This window comes from Ptiloglossa arizonensis, chromosome 9, assembly GCF_051014685.1.
Source record: "Ptiloglossa arizonensis isolate GNS036 chromosome 9, iyPtiAriz1_principal, whole genome shotgun sequence".
In the NCBI taxonomy this organism is placed as follows: Eukaryota; Metazoa; Arthropoda; class Insecta; order Hymenoptera; family Colletidae; genus Ptiloglossa; species Ptiloglossa arizonensis.
The window spans coordinates 22,397,541-22,410,048 of record NC_135056.1 but is presented as its reverse complement, the minus strand read 5'-3'; the positions used below and the strand labels follow the sequence as shown (position 1 = coordinate 22,410,048).

General features: G+C 57.2%; 1 protein-coding gene and 1 long non-coding RNA gene across 3 annotated transcripts in view; one reads left to right on the top strand and one right to left on the bottom strand.

The window, feature by feature from the left end:
* The window catches only part of LOC143151184 (uncharacterized), a 157,509-nt gene that overhangs the window by 52,293 nt on the left and 92,708 nt on the right, over nucleotides 1-12,508 (bottom strand). The gene's annotated exons all lie outside the window — the stretch shown is intronic.
* Nucleotides 1-12,508, top strand: part of Retn (retained) — a 71,477-nt gene that overhangs the window by 43,731 nt on the left and 15,238 nt on the right. For both annotated transcript variants that reach the window (XM_076320054.1, XM_076320053.1), the window contains exon 4: nucleotides 5,844-5,916. In XM_076320054.1, coding sequence (XP_076176169.1) covers nucleotides 5,844-5,916 — 73 coding nt within the window. The remainder of the gene's footprint in view (nucleotides 1-5,843; nucleotides 5,917-12,508) is intronic.

Sequence of the window (12,508 nt, the reverse complement as noted above, 5' to 3'; positions counted from 1 at the left end):
CCGATCCCATTGCGCGCTCCGTTCGAATAAATTACGATATAAAATCGAACTCGTTCCGCGAGCAACGAAGAGAGAGAGGGAGCGAGAGTGAGAGGGAGAGGGAGAGGGGGTCCCTCGGGGTAGAAGCATTAATCGCGTTGCGCACGGTTGCGAGCGGACCGAGAATTCGATTGCAGCCGTGTTTCTCCGACCCCCCTTATCCACCCTTCTGGGCCATCGCTTTCGGGCCCATCCGTTCCTTCATTATTTACGTCTTGATTTATTATAATCGAAGCTCAGCTCCGTTTGATCCGCACCGAGGTGGGTCCCCTTTCTCTCTCTCTCTCGCTCGCTTCGGTTTGGTGCGATTCTCTACGGCTGGACGGACGGACGGACGGACGGAAGGCCGAGCGGCCGGGCAGCGGGCTGGCCGGCCGTCCGGCCGCCGGAGACGCGAAACGGTGCTCGTAGGGCGCGAGAAGGACGGGAACACCCCGGGACCCACGAGCGTACACGGCTTGGAAGCCGTATTTTACGTCGAACGTCGCCGAGTTAATCGATCTTCACCGCGCCCTCTCGCGCCGCGCAATTTTATCTCTCCGCCGGTTCCTTCCGATCGCGCGAAGCCCCCTCCCGCCCCCGGTCCGCCGCGCTCGAGATTCGCTCGCAACGAAATTGCAACCGAGCCGGCGAGGCCTGTAAATCTTGAAACCGAAGATCGGGGAGCTTCGAGGGAACCTCGTCGATCGCTCGAGGAACGCGACGACTCCGAATCGCGCGACGCGTTTTCGCGCGAATCCCTCCACGGGTTTATCGCGACATCGCGATCAAATTGGATCGTCTACCGAATTAAATTCCGCGATCGTAAATCGTACGCGCGGGCATCCTCGTTATCTCCGGGCTCGATTCCATCGGAGAAAAATACTCGAGCCGAGTATTTGTGGCTCGTCCGTGGAAGAAGTTACGGATCGACGCGAGCTCGCGAAACGGTCCCGAACCCGATACCGAGCGACCGGCGTCGTTTGCCCTCGAATCCGCGAGCGTGTCGCGTTCCCGCGCCGATATCGCGAAACTCGGTGTTGCGCAAACCGCGGATAAAGCCGCGATAGGGAATCGCGTCTCGATCCGATGACTAACCGCGCGCTCGCGCGTGCGCAATTAATGCCGACTCGCGTGTCGAAGGAAACATCGAACGAGTCGGCGTCGATCAAATATTTGCGCTTCGATAGAGAGCTGTTTGCCCGCGCTTTAGACCGGCGCAACGACGACGACCGAGAGATAAGAAATCGCGGAAAAAGGCGACTCGAGGGACCGTTCGTTCGTTCGTTCGTTCGTTCGTACGGTTTCCGTTTCTCGAGTCTCGCGCGGACCCTTTCGGGAGGTTCGCGAGACCGGCCGCCGCGTGGACACACGGACCCCGACCACCAACGATCTCGGGACCAACCAGCACCGGAGAAACGTGCGCGGGCTTCGGCCGAAACGCGCTGACGAAAAGACGTACTCTCTCGCAACCGAGAACCGGAGAAAGAGGAACGAAACGGGTGAAACAGTTCGCGGAGATTATTAGACGGTCGACGTAAAACGTGCTTAGGTGCGATTTAATATTTCCAGCTACGGGCATAAAATCCGTCCGTATCGGGACTCTCCGAGCGAGACGGGGGAGTGGAAGGACGCAAAGGGACCACGAACTTCGCTCTTTATGCCGGGGCTCTTTGTGACGCCGACATCTGGCGTCATCGAACGTCAACCTCCTTTTCGTTCCTTGTATTTTATACCCTTCGCCTCGTAAAAAAGTGCTCCCGACCTCCTTCGTCGCCGTCGACCGAACTCTTTATTTGTATTTCCAGGCCGGTTTCGGGATCGCGGTCTCGGCTCGTCGGCGACGCGTTCCGGTTATCGCTACGCTTTTTAATATCTCGATCCCGGCGTCGCGTTCCTACGAATTTTCATTACCCGCGAACGAATCGGTCCGTCCGACCGTACTCCTCCTCGAAACCCGAGGACCGCTTTCGAGGAAACGGGAGCGACGATCGAGAACGCGCCGCCGAGGTTATTCTCCGTGCTCGTAATCGTCGCACGATCCTCGCGAGGGGGACAAAGAAAGGACGCGGGAAGAGGCTTTGCGGAGGAATCGTTGGGAAAACCTGCCCGATTCCTCGCCGAAATCCCGTCCCATCGGACGGTCAAAGGAAGGCGAACGACCGCGCGAGGAAAACCTCCTACGGATTAGGGGTGAGCCTCTTCTCTTTCCGCGCGTCGATATCGCCGGGATAAAGCCGATTGATTTCGTCCCGATAATGGGAAACCGCGGACCGTGTGTCCGTTGCCGCGCTAAGGCTCTGCCCTCGGTTCGCGAACAACGTTTTCCGAGCCCGGAAACCGCCTGGAATCGAGGGGGCGTTCCGCTCCGAAACCCTACAAATTACCGAACCTCGGAGAAGTTTTTTTCAAAAAGATACCAACGTTTCTTACGAAGTAAGAAACTCGGCGAGCGACCGTACGAATTTTGCGTTTGGTCGCGCGTTCCCCGCGGAAAAGGGAACGATGTCTTCCCCGTACGGCACGATTTTCCGGGAATCGCAATTATCGGGCTCCCCGTCGTATTCGCTGGCAACGACCGCCGCTATTATCCCCAACCGGCGCGAAAACCGGCTCGATACGAACGAATATCCCCCCCGGTGTTCGCTTCGGGTACGCGTCGCGGTTTCGAACGCGCGAGCCACCGTTCGAGAATTTTTTCCTCGAAGCCGGTCGAGTCGACGAAACGCGGGAACGGCGACGAATTCGATCGATACCCGTGTCGTTACCGCGTTACGAGGGGCGCGACACCCTGGCTGCCGCCCCGCCTCGCCTCGCCTCGCGAACCTGCCTCGAACGGAGGATCGAGGGTGCCGCGAACGCGCGAAACCGAATGGAAACACCGGAACGTTCCCGAAGATCTCCTAGAAGCGCAACGCGACCGCGTACGTCGTTCGCATCGTAATAATTGTAATTGCCCGCGTTATCTTTAATGCCCTGGAAGCGGGTAATGGTAGCACCGCTATTATGGCCGCTCGTATAACGCGCGATCTTGATATCCCCCGCTGAAACGCGTTGCTCTTGTTCGGAGAGGACGCGAAGGAAACTCCTCGCGGTTGTCTTCGAACGTTGCGACGTTCCTCTTGTTTACGCGCTCCTCTTGCAAATTTTGCGACTAACCGTGTCCGTTTCTCATTAGGTTTCATTGGACGTAAATTAGACTCGCTCGTAGAAGCGTGGATAAAGCGTTCCGAGAAGCGCAGCGCAGCGCATCGCATCGCGTCGCGTCGCGTCGCCTCGCCTCGCATCGGCTCTGTCTTGACCTCGGCGACGAGCCGACCGCGCATTATTTAAGGCTGCACCCGTTTCCGTTTCGCTCGAGACACGACGCACCCTTATAAAAGCTTTTACGACCGGAAGTCGACCCCGTGTCTCGCGGGGGCGCAGGAGTGCGGACGTACTCGTCGTGCGGGTAGCTACGCCTTTCGCGCGAAACGTCCTTTCGCCGAACCGGTCTTTCCGATCCCACGGGCGCGGGTTCGGTGACGGTGACGGTGACGGTGACGGTGACGGTGACGGTGACGCGAACGCGAGTTGCGAGATTTCGAGAGCCGTTCTCGAGGTTCGCGATCTCTCCTGGACAAGAGGTTCGCATCGCCGGAACGGTGTACGTTGTTCCTTATCGGCAGGAAGAGCCCGGGCTATCTGGATCTCGGAGGCGGCAGAAAGAGCCGCGCATCGATAATTACCCCTCGTAAAGGTAACGACGCGTGGCGTCCCCTTCGGGTTCGTTCTCGTCTTCCGCGAATTTTACGGCGACCTCCCTTCCGGATCTTCGTTCCTTCGGCGGTCGTAAAGTTCATCGAGCGAGGGAGAAGCAGCGCGTTTCGCGAACCGGAGAGATTCGCGCAGCTGCTCGATACGAAATTTCCTCGATCGTTGCCACGTTCGGAGCGGTGGCGATCGGCAACCGACGCGTCCTCGCTCGAGCATAAATATTCCCATCCTCGGAATAAACGACGCGACGATTGCCCGGTAACGACCGTTAATCGTTTCGACGACAAAAAACGCAATTGCGTCCCGGAGGACGCGGCGCTAGCAACGAGCCGCGTACATCGATCATCGAAGCGGGTTGCGTCCCTCCTCTGCTCGCAGGGACGAAAGTAACCCGATCAACGTCGGCTGTATCGAGAATTATTATTCACCGGGCCGTCAGTCGATGAGAAGGAGAGGGCGGGGCCGCGGAGCATGCATCATCGAGAGCAAATTCCGCTCGCCTCTCTTTATTTTACGGGTAGGCGAAGGATAGGAAAAGAATACGGGGGAGAGAGGGAGGGAGCGATACCACCGAGCGGGAGCGACGGAGAGAAAGCGCGAAGCCGTTCTGCCCGATCTTCACGTGGCTGCCGTCAGTCCGCTTAACTGTAGATCAATCAATATACGCTGGTTGAACCCTCGGACTCGGTTTCCTCTCCGTCGTTCCCCGATCCTCGCCGTTCGTCCCTCTTGCTCCGACCTTTTACCCCGTCCTCTCCCTCCGGCTGCCCCTAACGAGCTCATCGCTCGCGCAGCCAAAGAAAAAACACGAGAAAGTGGTACAAAATGGCCCTTGAGAAATGCCGTTCGTCCATCCGTTCTTTCGTCCGTTGGTTCGTTGGTTGGTCGGTTCGTTCGTTTGTTCGGTCGTTTCGACGATGCCCGTGGACGAGATCGAGCGGAACGCTCCGAACCCTCGTTCGATTTTCCATCGCGGATACAAGACGACGATGACGCTCCAACGCGGATCGGTTAATTGCGCGCGAGCTTCGTTCGTCGCGTTCTCCCGATGAAAACGGGGATTCGCGGATTCGCCATAGATACGCGGGTCGCTTCCCTCTCGAGAACGACCCCTTTTACGGTCGCGGCGCGGCTGACGTCTCGGCAGAGAACTAGGCAGGATGAACGGTGGGACCGTGGCGGGAAATTAATTATTATTCACCCCGCGCGAGGTCGCGTTACGAGGCAACGCGGCGCGTTTCGTTGGACGAAATTTATCGTCGAAGCGGATCTACGAGCCGAGAGGAACGGGAGACCGGCGCGTTCGAAGGTTCGCCAGGATGTCGGGAAACGCGCGAATCGAAAGCATCGAAAGCATCGAAAGCATCGAAAGCATCGAAAGCATCGAAAGCATCGAAAGCAGCGAAAGCAGCGCGGCGGGTCTCGTTTCGTTCGTAAAACGGAAAGTTAGTTTTCGATGAATCGCGGTCGCGGTCGCGCTCGCGGTCCGGATCGCGCTCGAAACGACGCCCGTGACGGCGAAGAAAAGGAAGGCGAAAGGGGGCAGCAGCTCGTATTATAAAAGCAATTAGAGGGTCTCGGATTAGATATAGCACATCGTACATAACAAATATGATAATACGGGGCCGCTAGCCCGAAGGGAGTTTGGCTTTCGTCCGTTCGAAGAGGGGCGAGGGAGGAGGGGTTTCGGGTTATGAGGCAGGTTAAACGGAATCATTAATAATCGGGGCTAACTAATCTGCCTGTCGCTACGAGCACACTTGTTTCACTCCTGTTTTTATTAGCCCCGGCTCGAGTAACATTTTATTCGTGGGGCAACGGGGAACGATGGTGAACGCGCAATCGAGACGAGATAACGCGACGATGGATTTTACCGTATCGAATCGTCGAGGCATCCGCCCGCCCCCACCTTTTGGCTCTGTCATTTTCTTTCTCTTTCTTTCCGTTTCCTACGTCGTTCCGGCGATCGCGAGATATCGCAACGCGGCGTGTTTGCTCGACGGAAAAGTAATACGCGTCTCGAGACGTCTGACGCAACGTATTTACCGTTACTCTTCTGGCTCTTTCAGCTGTACGAGATCAACGACGACCCCAAAAGGAAGGAGTTCCTGGACGACCTTTTCAGTTACATGCAGAAACGAGGTGAGTCTTCCCCCGGTTGTAGGCGTCTCGCGAACCGGGCAAACTTTTCTTCGATCGAAGGTAAACGATCGACGCCAACGCCCGCAGACATTGGAACGGTTTTTTCGGCTCGAGCAACGGCTCGGCGTGCTCGTGTTTCTCGGCATCGGCGAGATCGTCGATTCTCGGCTGAATTCGAAAGGCAAACAACAAAGACGCGTACATCCTTCTTCGAAGCAAACACGCGAAACGACCGCGTTCGTTAATGCGCCACTCTCCTCGAGCCATCTCCGCGTCGCAGTTTATTATCGTCCGATCCGCGAATCATCCGCGGGAATTAATTCCGCAAATATTGATCGTTCCAATCGACGTCCAAGGCCAGATTCGTGGTCGCTCGGCGAGAGAATCCTCTCGCGAGACGAACACCGAGTCCCGTCCGCGAACGAGCTCGTCCCCGCATTTGTCTCCATCGCCTCGCCGAGGAGGCGAAGACGTATTACGATCTCTTGGCACGCACTCGCGTTCCGAGCGGGCCTGCAATTTTCTCATAATCCGGTGGACGTCCAACGCGGGACGCCTCCAAATCCCGAAACGAATCTCCGGATTTAACCTACGCGGGGACCACCTACGCTTCGCGAGACAACCGCTCCCTTTTTTTTGCGATCGACTTTTAATTTTCCTTCTTTTCGCGAACGCGAGTCGCGAGGGCCCCGAGCAGGGCCGAGCGGACAATTTTTCAACGGGTTTCCGCGCTATTTTCGATTCGAAAGCGTTCGCCTTTCTCGCGTTCGTCCCGCGCGTATTTCCGCGCGTTAATTTCCTTCCGAAAATATCTCTCTCGGGTTCCAGCCAGGGGAACGCGCGTTTTTCCACCGATCGGTCGGCCCGCGCTCGCGAGGAAATCGGGAACCAGAAGCGCGCGAAAAAGTAGTCGCGAAAACGATATCTACCGGTTCGGTTATTTATAGCTCGCGCACCTGTCGACAACCGTTGCATTGTTCGCGCGACGGTATTCGCGTCGTCGCGCGAACTTCGGAAACCGTGCCAAGGTATTTAGAATTCGGTGAACACGCCGCGCGACTCGCGTCCGAGCTCGGAGACGCGTCACCAGCGCGCGATTCGATCTCTCCTCGGCGCAACGAACTCTCGCGAGTCGCTTTTCCAATTTCCCTTTTCCTTTTCCTTTCTTACCGCGCGGTGCTCCCGCCTCGATCGCTTCGCCCTCCGTCTCTCTCGCGAGCTCGCGATACAATTTCGTTCGTTGGTTCTGCGTATCGGGGACGTTATCTGTGTAAATACTCGCCGATACGCCGCGCGCGCACGGTGCATCGACGCGTATTTTGCATGTAGCGCCTACATCGAATCGAACGATACGGGTTTTCGTCCGAGGAAACGGTCGTTACCTTCGACACTCGTCGCGGGGAGACGACGACCTCGGGGAAAACGATCCGTTCGCCGACGTATACGCATACTTTGCATCGTAAATCCAACGAGTTTTATCTCGCTCGGTTCTTCGCGCGTTCCGGCCAACGGAGACGTTCGCGTACGCGGACCAACGTCTTTCGATCCAACGACCGAAAAACGTACGCTCTTCTTTTCCTCCCGATCGGTTGCGTCCACCGAGACAATTTTTTCTTCCGAGTCGGGTCGTTCGAGCGCAGCTTTGTTCTCGGAGCGACGTCTAGCCGGACAAAGGGGAACGAACGAAACAAATATCCGGTGGCAACGACCGGCGTTTCGACGTTTCGACGGAGAAGGTTGTCGGGGTTGAAGGATTCGGTACACGTGTAATCGCGATCGTAAGGAATTCCGGTGATCGACGATTCGACGAGGGCCGCGTTTTGTCGTTGCGAAAATTACGAGGCATTATTCACGCTGTCTGCGGCGCGGTGGCGGTTAAAGGCGACGCGAACACACGTGCGACCCGCATCTCGTTTCCTGCGCACGTGGATTCCCGAGACGCTTCGCGCCTAGTCGAGTCCGAGCGCCTCGTAAACGTCCACGTGGTTAAAAGGTTCGATAACACGTTGCATCTGCCTCCTGCTGGACGAGCCGAAATTAGATTCCGAGACACGGTCGAAACAACGTAGCCGCGGAAACCTTGTCCTCGCGTCGCTCTTCGCCCGCGCGTACCATGCGCGGGACCGATTCTTGCCGCGATAAATAATCGAGAACGTTCCAAGAGCCGAAAATCACAGTTGCCCTGTGATCGGATCGAGGCCGCGAACCAACCGCCAAACTCTTTCCGTTACGTTTATTTTTCGCGACTCGGAATCGATGCTCGTTCGCTTCCGGTGCTCGGCGTTCTCCAACGAAACGCAAACTCGGCATCGTCGACGATCGATCCCCCGGACGACGCGGTCTTTACGAGCTCGATTATAAAATCGGCCGTGAAAAAATGGTGGACGGAACGAGAGAACAGAGGATGGAAGCTCGTGGAGAGAGGGAAGAGGGGAGGAGGAGGAGAACCCCCCGCGGGGCCCGTTATTGTGCCGACGCGAACAATGATTCGACGCTAACGCGATTCATAACACCTCGGCCGCGTCCGTGGGTATAAAAGACCATTCATCACATCCGGCCGCATTAGCCGAGCCATCGGGCAATCCGTGTTTGTTATCGACGCTCTCTGCGAGCGGCTATTTCGCGGCTATCTCGCGGCTCGCGCCTCGATCGATTTCATCGGCCGTGAATCGATCGGGATCGTCAACGAGAACGATTCGCGGAGCTTCGATTCGATAACCGTCGCTGAATCCTCTCCCCGCTCGTCGACGGAGGCAGACGCGATCGAGAAACGACGCATTCGCGATTCGAAAATCCAACGCGCGATTTGCTTCGACGCGTTCCCGTGGCTTCCCCCGAAGCTCGAGGTTTCGCGGTAAAAGAGCCGGGGGTCGCGGTCGGTGTAGGGGGAACGATAAAAATTCGCCACCGGGCCAGGAACGGTCGCGTTCGCAGATTCGTCGATAGGATCGAGAACGCGAGACAGCGGGCGCGAAGAACGGTCACGGAGCTCTCTCCGGCGTCTATCGAAGAGGAACGTTCTTTATTTATCGCGCGTATTGCTAGCACCTCTCCCGGCCGACCGTTATAAATCTCGAGCCATTTAATATGCAAATCCCGGCACCTACCGACAGCCCGGGGTCTCTCGGTTGCTTTTTTCATCGCGAACGAGTTTCAATCGCCGATGTAATTCATACTGCGGCGGACGACCGCGCGCGAGAGCAATGCCATTCTCCGTCGAATACGTTATTATCTTACTCCTCTGAGTCTCTCCTACTCCTCCTCCTCCTTTTTCTACTTCTCCTCCTCCTCCTCCTCCTCCTCCTCCTTCTTCTTCTTCTTCTTCTTCTTCTTCTTCTTCTTCTTCTTCTTCTTCTTCTTCTTCTTCTTCCTCCTCCCTCTCGCCGCGCGCGTTTCTCGTCCTCGAGGTCCCCCGAGTCGGCGGTTACGCGCCAACACTCCCACGAACTCTTTGGAGACCGATAAGAAGTTTTCGCGCTCGATAGGACAATGTCCCGTTCCGGCGTTTTCTTGTTCGCGCGACTTTGGAGAATCGAGACCTCCGAATTCGCGGTTCGAGGGGCAACGGTGATTTCGCGCCGAGCGAAATTCAATCGGCAAAAGCCTCGCGAAACCTTTCGGAGTCGAGAGGATAAGATTCGTTTTGAAAGTTCGATCGGAGAAGTGGAAGGGGTTGCGATCGGCGGCGCGGGTCGGTAATATTTTAACGGGCGGCGATCGAGAGGTCTGAAAGCGCGTTGCACCGCGTCCGAGTCGCGCGTCGCGTTACGATCGCTCGAAGAAAAATACGTTTTTACGCGCCGCGGGCAACGCGTTAACGGCACTGAGAACACGTGTTCGGCACGAACACTTTTCGCTACACACTTGTGAACAGGCACGCCGTGCGTGCCGTCTGCGTACACAACGCCGCGCGTTACACGGGGTTACGCGGTGATTCGTTCTCGCGCGCCTCCTTTCTTCTCGATACCTTGCGCAAAGTCCGGAGATTATCGCGCGCGGCGGCAAAAGCACGAGACCGAACCTTACGAAGGCGCCCCCGAGCCGCAATGTTTCTCGCGACGACGACGACGCCGACGACGACGCGTCATTCTTTTCGCCGTGGTTTCGAATCGTTCCCGCTCGAGCCGTCGAAAATCGAGCCGTTTACGGTTCCCGTGTCGCGCGGTCGTTCCGCGCGTCCGCGACGTCGCGTCCTCATACGTTAACGAAATACACGCGAGCGAGATCTCTTTTCTTCCCTGCCTCGTCCCTCGAGCGTCTTATTTTTTCTCGCGGTTTTCTTATTACTCGGTATTTTGTGCCGGGAGCACGTTCGTACGCCGTTACTCGATAACTGCGCGTCGTCACGGCATACCGCGACTAGTTCGAACGTTGAGTTCACCTCGCAACAACGCGAGCGAGGAACGTTTCTCGCGAAAATAGTTTCGCCTTCGTTTCGTACGACCTGGCTCCGCGTTGCGTCGCGTTTCGGACGCGAATCGGGAGCACGCGAGGCTAGGCGAGGCTAGGCGAGGCGAGGCGGAGAAGCGAGGAGAAGCGAGGCGAGGTGAGGCGAGGCGAGGCGAGACGAGGCGAGGCGAGGCGAGGCGAAGCGACGCAACGGAACACCTTTCTCGAGATCGCGGCGACGCGACCGAGGAATCGAACGCGCTCGACGAAACGAGGAGCAGCGGTCCGTCTCTCTCGGAGGCTTTATTGCGCAATAAATATTAAAATTCATACGGGTTGCACCTCTACCGAGAATCGATCTTCGCGCGGTCCAAAGGGACGGCTATAAAAGTCGAGAGGAGAGAGACGCTGCGCGCTCCACCGTGCCGAAAGGCAGCTCCTCTCCGAGACGACGCTATTTTACTTTTATTCGAGCAGATCCGTTCTCGGACGGTTTACGATCCCCGGCCGGTACGGCACGGTCGCTCGCGCGTCTTTGCGAGACGCGAGACGCGAGACGCGAGACGGGAGACGCGAGACGCGAGACTCGAAGCCTCGCGAGAAACGAGGCCACCGATCTTTGCTCCCGCGCCCGTGCAGATCGTTCGCCATCGTTTTCCGATTTCGAGATTTTCTCTCCGCGCGAGTACGAAACTCGCGTCCCGTATCTCGTCGGCCGGAGCTTCGAAAATCGAATCCGCGAACGCGAAAGAACCGCAACGCGGTTCCGCGATCTCTCTCCGGTCGGTCGTTCTTCGTCTCTCGCGTTTCTACCTTTATTTGTATCTCCGCGAGCCGCTCCAATGTCGTTTTATCGCGTTTACGACCTTGTCGAGCAAACGTACGAGCCAGCGTGGACGTTCGACGACGACGGACAGAGTCAATTCGGCTTGTCCATAAACACCCATCCACGGTTACCTCCATAAAACGAAATAAAGTCCTAGCGCTCGCGTCCCGACGATGGGCGGATTCTCCCCGTTCCCGCGAGTGATGGATTTCCTCTTTGACGGATCGCTCGTAAACCTCCTCTAAATGTTTTCTCGGAAACGGAGGGATGGAGAGAGAGAAAGAGAGAGAAAGAGAGGGAAAGAGAGAGAAGGAGAGAGCGGTCTCGCTCGCTCGGCCGTGTCTCGAGTCGGTCGACCTCGTCGTTGCCGGATCACGGATCGGACCGCTTAGGGCCACCCGCTGTTTTTAGAGGGTCTTAAATCGGGATTACGTCGGGATTACAGGATTCTGCGCACGGTGCGTCCTCTCTTCTGGTAGCGGCCAACGAGATCGCACCGAGAGTCCTCGACTCGACGCGACGGCGAAAACGATCCTTCGGTCGTCCCCTGGAGAAATCGAACGCGATTTCTATCCCGTCCCGAGATCGAAACCCCACGGGGTTCGGGTACGGGCACAGTTTCGTTCCGCGTTGGAAACGAACGTTGCGCGTGTTCGGCGTTGACCAGTCGTCCGAAACTACGGATCGCGACCGAGGGAAATCGTTCGGTTTCGATCGGGAGGTGCGCGGGGTGGGTTTTTCGGGCGGTGTACCGGTCGGGGAGGTAGGATCGCTCCGAGAAGAATTCGGAAATCGCTTCGCACGGTCGATCGTTCGCGAATCGGAGAAACGGTCCTCGACGGTCCTCGCGTTTCCGAGAAGTTTCGTGATAAGGTTTGATTAGCGCCACTCGGAGAACCCGCGACTCCTCCGCTCGGGCACGAAGCAAAAAGGAGCGAGCAATCATCGGCAATTATTCGAAATTTCCGAATACAACGACGTTCCCCGGTCGATGATTGATGCCTCGGAGCGAACGCGGGCCGGGCCGGGCCGAACCGGGCCGGACCGGGCCGGACCGGGCCGGACCGCGCGGAGATCATCGCGTTTTCGTGCAGAAGCACCGAAATTCCTCCGACATTGATTATTATAATGCGAATCCGTACGAGATCCGACCAACCGTCCGACATTCCGGTAGCCGATACCCGTTCGCGCGCCACGCAACCTCGATCGCGTAAATCGTGTCATTTTTCCGGCCGGCCGAATTACCGAGGAATTTCGCCCTTTGGCGAATCGGTCTCCTACGCCCCGAGTCTCGGCAGACGCCTTTGGAAAATTCGAGGAAACGATTCTGGTTCGAGACCAGAAAACGGAGCTCGATCTCGGAATCGCCGGTGCGCG